At 33.3% G+C, this 14,561-nt stretch overlaps 1 protein-coding gene across 1 annotated transcript in view; it reads right to left on the reverse strand.

The window, feature by feature from the left end:
• Positions 1–14,561, reverse strand: part of LOC129234304 (oxidation resistance protein 1-like) — a 258,164-nt gene that overhangs the window by 23,873 nt on the left and 219,730 nt on the right. Inside the window, exon 14 of the mRNA XM_054868299.1 lies at positions 5,045–5,152. Coding sequence (XP_054724274.1) covers positions 5,045–5,152 — 108 coding nt within the window. The remainder of the gene's footprint in view (positions 1–5,044; positions 5,153–14,561) is intronic.

The following is a 14,561-nucleotide window of genomic DNA, read 5'->3' on the forward strand; positions in this document are numbered from 1 at the left end:
AATTTACACACAAATTTTCGTAATAACATTTATTTTCTAAAAGCCTTAATTATTTGCATTAATATATAAATCATAAGGCGATTTGTGCTTTCATTACTGATATTTACGAATTAAAACTATTTTTAACGATTTCATTTTATTTAAATACACCCGCACGGCTTTGCCCGTAATAGAAAAATTAAAAGGTCTTTTGGTTCGCCTGTATATTTACAAATATAGTATGGTGAATTTTCTCGCCAACTGGCTTGTACCCACGTTGCAGTTCCACGTTATGATAATTTCGTATCTCGCCAATTGGCTTGTGCCCATGTTACGGTTCCACGTTATGATAATTTCGTAATTTATGATAGTTTTTTTTTAAAAATTGGAATAGAAAAAGAACCACATCAAATTTTCGAAAAATCGCTTCGAGGTGCACACCCCCATGCTACAAACTAACTTTGTGCCAAATTTCATGAAAATCGGCCGAACGGTCTAGGCGCTATGCGCTCACAGACATCCTACAGACATCCTCCGGACAGAGACTTTCAGCTTTATTATTAGTAAAGAAGATAAAGAAGATAAATGTAAAGATTCTTTCCCATTTTATTAAATTTCTGTGAAAAATAGGCTTAAAATTGGAATAGAAAAAGAACCACATCGAATTTTCGAAAAATCGCTTCGAGGTGCACACCCCCCTGCTACATACTAACTTACATACTAACTTACATACTAACTACATACTAACCAAATTTCATGAAAATCGGCCGAACGGTCTAAGCTCTATGCGCGTCACAGACATCCAGACATCCTGACAGAGAGACTTTGAGCTTTATTATTAGTAAAGATGAAGATAAAGATATACATATTGAGCCCAAATAAACGTACTAAAATTATCATTACGTTGCACGATACATAAAATTAAATAAAATTAAAATATTTCATAATTCTCACTTTACTATTCTATTCTACACATTTCTTCTTTCCAATGATTTGAAGCTTTGATAATTTATATACAGTCACTCCCAAAAGTCTTCGTACACCTACGACTTTCAACGAAATAGGCCCCAATCCATTGGTCAGAATTAATATTTCGGAATAGGTATTTAATTATAAGATCTGTGATCAATTTTTAACAAAATTACATGAAACTTTTTTAAAAAATATTAAAACTTAATTTTTTAAAAATCAAAAACCAAAACGTGCCGGAAATTTCATCTCACAAAAGTCTTTGTACACTTTATAAAATGTCTATATATTATTGAATAATTTAACTTTTGATTAAGTTATTAATTAGTAGAATATCATACAGTATTCATAACACCTTTTAAACGTCTGGGAATAGATTTCATTCTTTTTCTTTCTTTTTTTTTTGCGTAATTTCTGAGTAAGTGTTCTACCACACTTCGAGTCTTACTGTTTCTAGCTCTATTTTTGTTTTAAAGCCTTATTTTCGTAATCTAGCCTCCAGATATCTCTAAATACATTACACATTAAGTTAAAATCTGGAGTTTGAGGGGGTATTTTCTAAACTTTAGGACAATTTTCGAGGCACTAGACGCGAACGTTGAAAACCGAGTGCTTCTTATCGTTATCTTGATAAAAAACAAAGTTGTTTCCAATAACCAAATTTTTGGCTAAGAGTTCAAAATTGTTTTTTAAAATATTTAAAGGAACAGCATGATTTATTATTTCATCAAAAAATTAAAAACTACCAAGTCCTGATGCTGATATGCACCCTCACACTAAAACACCTCCACCGTCCTGATTAACTGATACAACTAAGTTCTTAAGATTAAGTTCCTATTTTTTTCTTCTACCTACAGTTATACAACAATTTAACCAAAAATGTTGAATTAATTTTTATCTGTAAGTAAGACGTGATTCCAAAACTTTTTAGCTTATTTATCATTGATTTTGCGACGAAAAGCGTAAGCTTTCTGTTTTTCGCACGACCAAGAAAATTTCTGCGGGAAGAGATCCCATTTAATACATCTAATCAGAGAACTTGGCGAACAATTTTAGGTGAAAATTAACTGTAAAATGTTTTATTTAACTCGGCAGAAACTTTTACAGTACCCAAATGTGTATTTTTCATAAATTTTTTAACTTTAAATCTACGATCACGTTTTGTCAACTTTGCCGGTTGACCTTTTCTTACCTTGTTTTCGGTCCGATTCCTTTCTTTAAAGCATTTTATCAAGCACTTTACTATACAAACAAGTAAATTAACTAATTTAGAAACATTTCAAACCAATTTAAAACTACTGTGGGAAAAAAATTCAAATTTTGAATGGTGTTGGCGGTTTTTTACGAATACCAGCCATTTTACAGTAATAAGCACAATATTAAGGAATAAATAAACGAAAAATTAAAGCCAAATGACTTATAAGGGTCAACACAATGCAAAAATATCAATGAAACGGCATATGATAATTTTAATCATGAATTTATTCGAAAATATTTGAGTGCACGATGACTTTTGTGGCGTGTTATTTCTCTGTCTCTTCGTTTTCTGCCCCATTTCAAAAAGAAGATCCGTCAATATGTTGAAAAAACCAATGGGTTGTATTTAGAATAACATAGGAATGATGTGAAAATATATTGGACATTATTTTTGAATTCAGTTTCGAATTATTTTGGTTTTACTAAAAAATTTCAAAGTGTACGAACACTTTTGGGAGCCACTGTATCTAGAAATATCGTAAATAATTCGCATTAAAAACTTTAAAAGATTCTTAGCTGTTCCCGATTCCAGTTTGTTAGATTTTTTTTCGTTCAAAACTTTATTTTTGAAACTTAATCATCAACACATCGAATGAAAGCACGATAGTTAAGCTTCGGTTTGAATGGTAACCTAGTAATATGCAACAAGTGACGTAATTTCAATCCATGTTAATTTTCTAAGCGCACTGTTTCTGAAGTGTGTTATCAAAATATTCTTCATTTCTTTCACAAACTTTCGGCATAGTTTTTATCTTTAACTGTTTATAATTTCCAACCGTAAAATTACCACATTTATATTAGTCGCAACTTTCCGAATTAACGCCTTTAAAAACCTTAAAATACCCCTTTGACTAAAAATATCCCGGTCAAGTCATTGCTTTCCAATTCATCGTGGGCACAATGGTGTGTCCTCGAATTCAAAATGCAGAACGTAAATTTTGAACCCAATTCAGAGTTCGCGGTATTAAAACTTACGTTATTTCTTTAAACACTGTCTGATTTTGCAGTATTATGGATAGTATACACAAGCAATAGCTCCGAAGCAAATTTTTCTTCACAGTTACATATAATATGACTAGCAGTACCCGCACGGCCTTGCTCGAGCTAAGAATTTAAAGAAAGTCCGTTGAATAGAAAACCATGCCCCCCCCCCCCTTTCTGACGTGAAATGATCATTTTTCTTCAACTAAAATGAGTACACACCTTTTCAAAAAAACCTATTAGTCTCTTTGGAATTTAAAAGTATTCGCCAAAACACATTAAAAGAAAGCAGCCTGCGACTACCAGCTGGTTCGCCTTTCAATGCCCATTGTGTCGGAATACAGCAAAAAGCACGTCCAGTTTTGTGTGACTGCTTTATTTTTTCAAAGTCGGGGAGGGGGGGGGGGTGCATTGATCACCCGTTGAAGTTCTGTAAATATGGGCCTACCTCTTACTGACCATCTATCGACCTCGATTTGACTATCGATCTATTTAAATGATCGATGCGTGACAACATCTGTGATGGTAGTTAATCTGTTTCTATGTATATAAAATAAAGATCATGCAAAAAACCGTGCGCTTTATTTAATTAAAATAGCACCAAAAGAAAAACGAAAAACTCTCTGTTCCCCGTAGTGTGCAGAAGAAAAAAAAAAAACCTCGCTGCTTTTATTGAATCAAGTGCACACAAATATGTAAGTAACAGTAAGACATGAGGGGCGGGGGGGGGGGGGAGAAATGAATAAAATTCCTAAATGGAAATAAAAAAAGAAGCAAAAGCAAGCGCTGCAGTTGGATATATCTTCTTTACTAATAATAAAGCTGAAAGTCTCTCTGTCCGGAGGATGTCTGGATGTCTGTAGGATGTCTGTGACGCGCATAGCGCCTAGACCGTTCGGCCGATTTTCATGAAATTTGGCACAAAGTTAGTATGTAGCATGGGGGTGTGCACCTCGAAGCGATTTTTTGAAAATTCGATGTGGTTATTTTTCTATTTCAATTTTAAGAAAACAAATATCATAAGATGGACGAGTAAATTACGAAATTATCAAAACGTGGAACCATAACATGGGCATAAGCCAATTGGCGAGATACGAAATTATCATAACGTGGAACCGTAAAATGGGTACAAGCCAACTGGCGAGAAAATTCACCATACATTATTTGTAAATATACAGGCGAACCAAAAGACCTTTTGATTTTTCTATTACGGGCAAAGCCGTCCGGGTATCACTAGTAGGTAATATAGTTAAATTTCAGAAAAGAGTTCTTGATACTTTTTGCAAGATGAGTTTAGAAAAATTAAACTCAGAAAAAATGCGAAAAAAAAGTTTTTTTTTTCAAAAATTCATTAAAAATACAAAAACTGCTCTATCTGTAAAAATTTTTTGTCATCATGCTTAAAAATAAATTTCCTACATTTTATTCCAAAAATAAATTTTTCTGGTGCAATTAGTTCGGAGTCTGTAGGGTAAAAAGTACTAAAAAATGCGAAAAATCATATAAAACATTGAATAATTTTTTTTTCTAATTAAAACATCAATGTAAATTATAGCCTATAGTCTTCCTCAATAAATGGACTATTCAACACAAAAAGAATTTTTCAACTTGAATCAGTAATTTCTGAGATTAGCGTGTTCAAACAAACAAACTTTTCAGCTTTATATTATCAGTACAGATTAATTTTTCTTTATGCTTCGTGCCACCCATTTCCAATTTATTCCTAGTATATATAATTTCTGCACATAAAGGTGCTTAAAGATTATGTTTGGTTTCTGTGTTCCATCGTTAAAATGATCATGTTTAAATTATAAAACTTGCATGCGATAGATGAAAGCATACGAATCGGTTTACTGACCTCTTTGATGTGGTCTTCAGTTAAGATTTCTGAAGGAGATAAAAGGTCTGGCATAGGAAGCTCCAATTCTGTATAATCGATTTTTTCCATTTCTCCCAAAGAGAGGACCTGCAAGAGAATACACCACTATTAACTTTGGAAAATTCCACGTAGAAGTTTGCTTATACGGGAAGACTAATTACATGCAACAAAAAGATGTCAAAATCGATTTTCATTTATCGCCATGATGAGGAGTATACAGACTTAAATTATCACACGCTTTTGATTTTATAAATCATGCTTCGCATTTATCTTAGTTTTGCACAAAATTTTCCACTTAAACTGATACATGATGAAAATAGACCATGGGGTTGCTTCCATCAGTCAAAAGTACTACTTTTTAGTCACTGAAAATGATAGAACGAGCAATGAAAAAAAAAAAAAGAGCGAAAATGTTTTTTTGTTTTCAAAACGTTTAATTTTTTATTAATTTTTCAAAATGTCGGATTTTTCATACAAAGCGTGGTCTTTATGATGTCACATGTAATGCAGTTTGGCGCGTATTCCGCTGGCGCGCTGAATGTTTACGCTTGCTGTCTACCGCGTTTCCACGTTAAAATGACTCAGAAGCGAATTAAGTATTGCGCTCTACCCTAATGGCACCAGTGAATGGCATTTCATCATTTCTGATGTCATGTGCAGAAGCGTAAAAAATGAAATTGAAGCTTCACAACGATTGAAATAATTTTTTAAAAATATTAAACTTTGTCAAATTATTCAAAAAATGGTCAGATCCTATTTTTTTAAGCATGCTCTTTCAGAAAAAAATATTTTTAAAATGTCAGAAATGACCCCATTGTTTAAATCAGCTGATAATTAAGTTTCAAAATGCAGAGCGAAAAGTCAAGAGTCTTTCAAAACTGCAGTTTTCTAACTTGTCTACTGCTTTTATGATTATGTCAAAAATTATGATTGCTTCGAGTTGTTACTAAAAAATCCAATGTTTGCGAAACGTAACTGGCGCCTATTAAACAATCGATGAGTTTTAATAACTAAAAGGACTAGGTGCTTAAACTTACATACGCTTATTAGAAGAACCTTCGAAAATGCATGTTTTTAGTCTCTTTCTTACACCTTAAAAAAATCTAAAACATAGGGTCTGGTGGGGGGAAAGTGGTCAATGGGGTAAAAAGTGGTCATACGTCAAATAAATGGCTATAGCTTGGAAATAAATGTTCGAATGAATGTAAAAATTTTACTTTAGAGTAGGCAGTTAGAAACTACAGTTTGAATACGAAATTTTACAACTGGCAAAATTTAATTCGGTAAAAAAAATATTTTGCGTGAATATGAAAAATTTTAAAATCTAAACACCAATTTTAACATTCTTGGGAAATTTTGTTTGTTAGAATTTGGAACAGATTGACTATACAGGAAGCTTCCTACATGTCTCAAGAACTCTTACTCATTAGCAGTTAGCTGAATGTATTTTAGATAATTTTTTAGAACAATTTAAGTAAGATGGGGTAAAGTGGTCATAATATTAGGCTTAACGAATATTGTTCTTCTAATGTCATTTAATCTTTAGGTATATGGAAGATACATATTAATTTTACTTAATATGTATTTTTTTTACAGTAAATGGGATTAAATATACGAGTATATGCTTATATATACGCATATATACTCGTGTAGGCATGTACATAGACGTATTCACATAAATGCGCAAATAAATACGTATTTGGGTATCTGTAAGTATTTTTAATCCATACAGCTATACATTCTACTATACACGTATATGCTCGCTTATACTCGTATATATAAGAACACTTATAGACTCAGGTAGACACGCATATACGCGTACGTACTCGAGTAGACACATACATACAAGCATGTGATATAAAGATATACAGGGTGAGTTTATATTCTTGAGCAAATTATTAAAAGATGTTAGAGGAGAGAATAAAAAGCAAGAATCAATAAGGAAATATGGTCACAAACACAATGCTGACGCGCTACATGCACGCAAAGTGAGAAATTGATGGATGCAAAAAAAGTCACAAATATATATATATATATATATATATATATATATAATATATATATATATATATAAACACAAATACAATTTTACACAACATTTTATTACTTAAGAGAGTTTTAAAGCGATTGATGAAATTTGCGGCCTTCGGCTGTAATACAAGCGTCGCATTCACAGATCCTTCTCTGTTGCAATAACGAGACTTTTGAAAAACTTTCATCAGCCGCTGCGCCTTTGTTGCGATACGTGTATTAAAGCTACTACAGACCGTAACTTTCAACAACTGCTCTAAATATTTCTTAAAAACTAAAATGTTAGATGAAATCATCTTTGTGCAACAAATTTGTGCCGTGCTTTGCATCCATCAGTTTCTGGCTTCGTGTGCATGTAGCGCGTCAGTGATTATAACGTCCTAATGATTCTTTGCTTCTTATCCTCCCCTCTCACACCCCTTTGATTTTGCATAAGAGCTTAGATTCACTCTGTAGGCAAACATGTATATAAGCGTATATTCTCGTGTATACATACATGTACTGGTGTATACTCGTAAATGTACGTCTATACAGGTATATAATCGTGTTTACACGTATACGTGCGTATGTACTCGTGCTTCCATATTATATATACGTGAGTAGACACGTACAAAGACGCACTGGATGTATCCACGAATTAACTCGTGTATACTCGTATATGTACGTATGTACACTTATATATGCGTATATACGTCTACTATACACATATATACTCAAGTATGCATGTATTTTCTCGAGATACAAGCGCATACGCGCATATGATGTTCGTTTATACGCGTATATACTCGTATAGACACATGACACGTACATATACGTAACGCGTATATACATGTGACACGTGTGTACTCATGTAGACACGTATACACTCCTGTAGGTAATCACGTATACATGCTTATATACTCGTACATACACGTATATACTTGAGTAGGCATGTGCATGCATGTATCCGATGTATATATGTATCTACTCATATAGGAATGTGTTTACGCGTGTATAACACGACACTTATATATTCGTGTATACACGCATGTACTCGTGAATATACTTGTAAATATAAAAACAACTGAAATATACAAGTATTAGGGTTCTTTATAATGGTTTTGCATCTATTTTTAACTATGACCACTTTACCCCATGCTATGACCACTTTCCCCCACCCCATGGGGTAAAGTGGTCATAAATACATAGGAAAATGAAAGAGTTATAAAACTACTTAAAACAATATTTCTTTCTCTGAAATTCTATGTACCGTGTTCTTTAATAATGCAATGTAAAATAACAACAAAAAAAGTTGAAGTGTTTAAAGAATTTGTTGCATTTATTACCACCTAAGTTGGAAACCTACGATTTTATGACCACTTTACCCCACCAGACCCTATAGAATGGCCCTTTCAAATTTGAAAAAAGTTTAAGGCTTTCATCGGCATCTGAGATCTGAAATGTCAACTACAAAAATTAAGTGGAACGTGTAAAAGGAACGAACTATAATAATGCCCTAGAGTGGAAAGAGAAGCAATTTGTAAACTTTACCTCTAGTTATGAACCTATGCAATAAATGTTTTAACAGGAATTCGTGTTACAAATAGCAACAGTTTTAATGTTAACTTTACGAAAATATCACTAAATATCGCAAAAAGACACCGTGTTCCAGGGTTGTACTATTTTCTCCACCTCGGAAAAGACCACCGGAAAAAACCGCCCACGAGAAAATATTATTTTGTCCATTTCGTCCATTTTATCCACTTTGTTAGTAAACTGAAAGTGCTTACTTAAAAATTCAAAGTTTGAAAGTAATAAATAAATAAATATATAGATCCCCCCCCATCCCATTCAATTAATATTTTAATATAATAATATCAAACATAAATATGTACAGGTAGTTATCAAAATAATGGAAACACCTGTGAATAAAAGTGACATTTTTGAATGTGCTTCGCAAGTAATAAAGAATGAAACTAGATATATATATTGTTTTTTTTATAAATAGCAATGTACACATTTTGTTAGCATATGGTTGCTCAATTGAAGTTCTGGTAGGCTTGGATTTTTTTCAAGCGCTTGAAATGTCGGACCTCTCAAATTTTAAGAGAGAGCGCGTCTAGCTGGAGCAAGTGTAACTGAAACATCTCAACTTTTTGACGTTTCTAGATTTACAGTATCTAAAGCCATAACAGTATACACACAGCGTGGTAAGACAAGCTCCGGCAAAGCAAAATAGTGGGCGGAAAGATAAATTCAGTGAAAGAAACCGACGGTTATTGAAACGGATTGTAATGTCTAAAAAGTGAACAATAGCAGCAAAAGTGATCACAGAACTCAATCACTATCTGGATTCACCAGTGTGAGTGATTACAGTCAGAAGGCACCTTTATTAACAGAACCTTTACGACAGAGTAGCGATTCCCAACACACATGTCACAGAGTGTTTCCATTATTTTGATAAATACTTGTATATAAACAATTGATTGTAAGATACTTTAGAGTGAAAATGAAAAAAATGAGATCAGTTGAAGGTTATGCAAGTGTGTATATATCACAAATGAATATTAAAAAGTTATAGCATGTATAAAAACAAATACATTAACAGTAAATTTTGAGATTTTTGCCTGCGACATGGGAGGCTTATTGCTCATAATCAATGTATTTATAAAATTAAAAAGTAGAAATATAAAGTTTTAAATGATTACATTCACATGAAATATTAGAAGCCATATTTTAAAAAAGTGATATTAGTAAAGAAAATGGTACCATGAATTTAAATTTGTTCTTGTAATACAAATGTGACGATCAGCAACAGGCTTTGGGCCAAGCTGAGTTGTTCCTAGTTAATTTATTAGTTCCTACACGTTAATGGCCCTTTTAAAGCTATTTACCCCCTTGCTTTTTATAGCCTCTTCCGGTAAGCTGCTCCTAGTGCTCCCAACTGTACTAAAGTTGTAGTTCTTTCCTAATTTGTATGACATTAACCTATCCATAAAAACGTGCAGTGTGCAAGTATTTTACTATGGAGTGAAAAAACTCCTCGAAAAATGTAACAGTAAAAATGTTTTTATATGAAATTATTGCATAAGGTTGAATAGGAAATAACCTACAGCAATACATAATAGCCATTACTGTGAAATTTTAATCTGATACTCAATGCATAGATTGAAAAAAAAAATTAATAATTGTCAAATGCTTCATCAGTAAGCTGTTTATCCTTAGAATTTTAGCTTTCATTAGCAAATACCTATTTGTGTTACCTTTTTGTAGATCAAGCTTGTTTCTAAGCTTGCTTTGTATCGTGTCAATATTTGAAAAAATAAGTTCAGTACTTGCTGATGAGGCTACGCAATGAACAAATTGTTGACATTTGATTGCTAGAAATGGAGATGTTTCAATAGAAAATAACAGGCAACGACAAGATATTTTTACCATGTCATTCAGCCAATTCCTTGCTATTTCTTCTTGGTCCCTAGCAAGTATTTCCCCCATGTATTTCTGACGCAATGTGAGCTAGGGTGATTCAGTCATCAAATCTTTTCCGTAAAACCTTGCTATGAATTTTAAGTTTTTCAGCTTTCAAAAGTGTTTGAAATTCATTAGTTACGTCTACAATAATTGAGAAATTTCTTTCTAGTACATCTAATAAAATACTGATGGGTTTCAAAAAACTAATTAGTTATTTCACTTATTTATATTACCTAATATTATTAATTCTATTGTTAATGTTTGCATCCATTTCGTCCTCATATCCATCAATAATTTTCAAGAAAATATCTTTGTTTTGTATGTATGTCTTCAAGCATTTAATGTGACTGTTCCATTGAGTTCAATGTCTGTTATTGTAATATTTAATCACGCTCAATAGCTCGTTCACTTTGTTAAATTTTATTACTTTTGAGTTAGTTATAATCTAAAATTAGTTGCATCAATGTGATATTAACAACTTTTTTGGATTTATTAGATTCTAAAGCATGCCATCATCCTAATTTAATTAAATAATTAATGGACAAGAGCTAATGTATCATAATTATGTACTAATTTTACTTCTCCATAACAATAAATCTATGTATCAAACATATGGAAAGTCAGTTGTCTTTTATTTTGTCCATTTCGTCCAATTTTGTCTATTTTGCCTATTTCTTCCGGCGCCCCTGACTTTTTACGTAAAAGTGGACAAAATAACAACCCTGCCGTGTTTAGAATCTCATATTTGTCATCAATTTTTGTAAATTAATTTTTCTGTTACGGATGTAAAATGAATTAAATATACAGCTTGAAATCCCCCCCCCCCCCTCGTATACAAATAAACTGAATCAAGCCGTTTTGTGAACTCTAAAAAATTCGGTATTTAAGAAGTTTTTTACAATTTCTGAGAATTACTATGTTTGTTTGAGATAGTTGGCAAACTTTTTTACTGCTTCCAAACAAATTCATTCAAATCATACTGCCTCAACATTACAGTAACTATATGACATATCTGAGATTATTTGCCACAAATTTACTGCAAATTTTGTTTCCACGGATTTTGGAATTGCAGGTTCGGAGTTGGTACAAGCAATTGAGAGAAAAAGTCCCTTTAACCCCCTCTATTATAAACCATCATTTTATTATTTACTTCAAATTTACGAAGTTAAACAATTTTAAAAGCTGGCAATGTCAAAGTCACATTTGCTTTAAATATATTAGTAGCGCCTAACGCACTGTCAGATGAACAAACGTAACTAAGTATAAACACCATCATTATCACATGGCAGGGAGAAATATTTTCTGACCGTGACTTCAATCCAACTAGATCTTGTTGGTTTCGTCTTTGCAGATTTCATCGTTTTTTGACGTCATTTATAACAGTTTCTCAGTTAATCTGTGCGAATTCCAGCCGTCCATTTAAACAGAAATTTTTACGGAACAAATTCGGGGCACTAACCTGTATCTCCAGAGGGGTTTTCCCTCTCTTGCAAGCATACACTAAAATACGCAACATCTGCGACCGGCGGTGCGTTACAGACCACTAACTCGAAACGGCAGAAAACTTAGCACGTTGGCGACAACCACAACCGAACGTGCTGGTTCGTTTGCTCATCTGTGTCCGAATGTTGACATAATTCCGCATCGCAGTCTCTCCTCCCGTAATTTGCAGCATTTTCCCTATAAAGACTGCTATGATGAACGGCGATCTTCTTCCTTTTAACAGCTGCTATTTTTATTAAAGGTTGAGATGGCTGCTGTAGAAACGGGTCGAGGCACATAGCTTCATTTGAAAGATACTTTGAAAGTACAGGGTGAGGCGCAGGAATTTCCTTTTTGGAAAATGAAATAAACAATTTTACATACCTAAAAATTCTCTATTATCTTTTTCCTGTCACAAATAATACCCTCCATTTTCCACTGATTCAGTTGAATTCGGAAGTTTTGGTCTACACTTTGGAGCTTGTCGACCGGAAAATTGGCAGTTTCGGCTTGGTTGCGGTTCCTCAGATCCTCCAGGGTTCGTGGACGATCGTTATAAGCCCGTGACTTCAGAAAACTCCACAGATAACCCCTCACGGTGGAACATGGCAGTGAAGACGAAAGGCGCGTAGCTTTCGAACAGCTGTTAGAAAAATACGCCCCCACAGTAAAAGCGCGACGCTGTCTCGACCAAAAGATGATGGCGACTGAAAGCATGATGTATCAAAGCATCCCATTCAGATCTTTCCGTTACGCCTCTTCCCACTACTCTGTGATGTTCCACACTTTGGCTCGCCAAATTCAGAAAAGGAAGCCCCACCCCGTATAACTTATCTTGACTGATTAACAAAGTACTTTTAAAGCGGGGCAAGAGCTTTAGTTTAACAATAATATAACAACAGATTTGACACCCTCGTAAAATCTACGACATTCCCTTGAGAAAGGAAGTACCATTGTTTATAATTTATGCAAGCGAAGCTGCCGCCGAAGATGGCTGTCTCAGCGTAAAAAAAGAGAATGGTTTAAAACGCCAACTGCGCTAAAAGTTGGACTATCTAGCCGCAGACGACGGCTACTCAAAATCAAAAACCTTAAAATGACACTTAATGTAAAATATAGAGACAAACTTTATGCAAAAAATTTCTGGTCCACCCATAGAACTAAATACCAAGAACTAATACTAAACTTTAAAATTGCCAACTTCAAGTCAGCATAACTAAGTAAGATCACTATCAAGCAAGTCACTTTTGAAACAAAAACAAGGACAAAAAATAAATAAATAAATAAATAAATATAAATAAATAAAATAAATAAATAAATCGTTCCATTTAGAAGCTACGACGAGACATACTGAGTCCCGGACGCACATGTTAAACTTCTGTTCCCCTCTGTTCCGTCGCAGATTAAGAATAAACACCAAAGAGAATAAGCCTGCTTTGGCACTTCAAGGGTTTTTTTTTTTTTTTTAAATTCAATTGCAATAAATTACACTCGTTTCGATTGCCAAAGCATAAGAATGCATAGTAAAATCATTTAATGCGTTTAGGATCAAGTTCAGGTCGCCTTACATTTTAAAAGTTATAATTCGAATTGCCTCAGTTTTCATGATGCTTTTATTCATTGTGACTCTGAAGAGATTTGATTATTCTTGAACTAGTGGTACCCGCACGGCTTTGCCCATAGTTGGAAATTAAAAGGTCATTCGATTCGCCTGTATATTTACAAATAATGGATGACCAAATTCTCGCCAATTGGCTATGTTCATTCGCTTTCCCATTCCACGTCATGATAATTTTGTAATTTGCTTGTTCATCTTATGACAATTTTTGATAATTTTGCTTCGGAAAATGTTCTTAAAATAGAAATAGAACAAGAACAAAATCGAATTTTCGAAAAATCGCTTCGAGGTGCACACTAGGGTGGGCCGAAAAAACTTTTTTTGGAAATCTGTTTTTGGATAGTGCGGAAAAGTTGCTATATGGACCCGTTATTACCCATAAAAAATTTCGCTAAATTTGTTTAATATTTAGCCGGCGCTATTTGACCTTGAAAAACTGAAAAAAAGGACAAAAACGCACTTTTTTCAAAAAAAAAAAAAAGAGGGGGGGGGGAGGCAAAAATAAAAGTTTGAAGCTAGTTTCAACAAACATTAGAAGTATCTGTCAGTGCATTAGTTGAAATCCTCAAAGACTTTTATACATTTCGTAGAATATTTAGCTACGCTCCTTTAAGACACATGGGAAAAATGAAAAAAAAAAAAAAAAAATTAAAAGTAGCTTCAAAATAATTAAATACTGAAATATTACGCAATACGTTACTTAGAAAAAACTAGTGAAAATTCAATCAATTTTATGCGACATTTGTACGCCAATTTTAGAAAATGCACAACCTCAAATAAAAAATAGTTACATAAGATGCTAATTTTTTAATCTTCGGTTCCAATTGTTTCTCCTGGATAATAAACGGCGCTCAACTGCTTCTATTATTCCTAAGATTATTTTATAACTATTTTATATATATTTGACAAATAGAG

The sequence above is a fragment of the Uloborus diversus genome, chromosome 1 (genome assembly GCF_026930045.1).
Source record: "Uloborus diversus isolate 005 chromosome 1, Udiv.v.3.1, whole genome shotgun sequence".
In the NCBI taxonomy this organism is placed as follows: Eukaryota; Metazoa; Arthropoda; class Arachnida; order Araneae; family Uloboridae; genus Uloborus; species Uloborus diversus.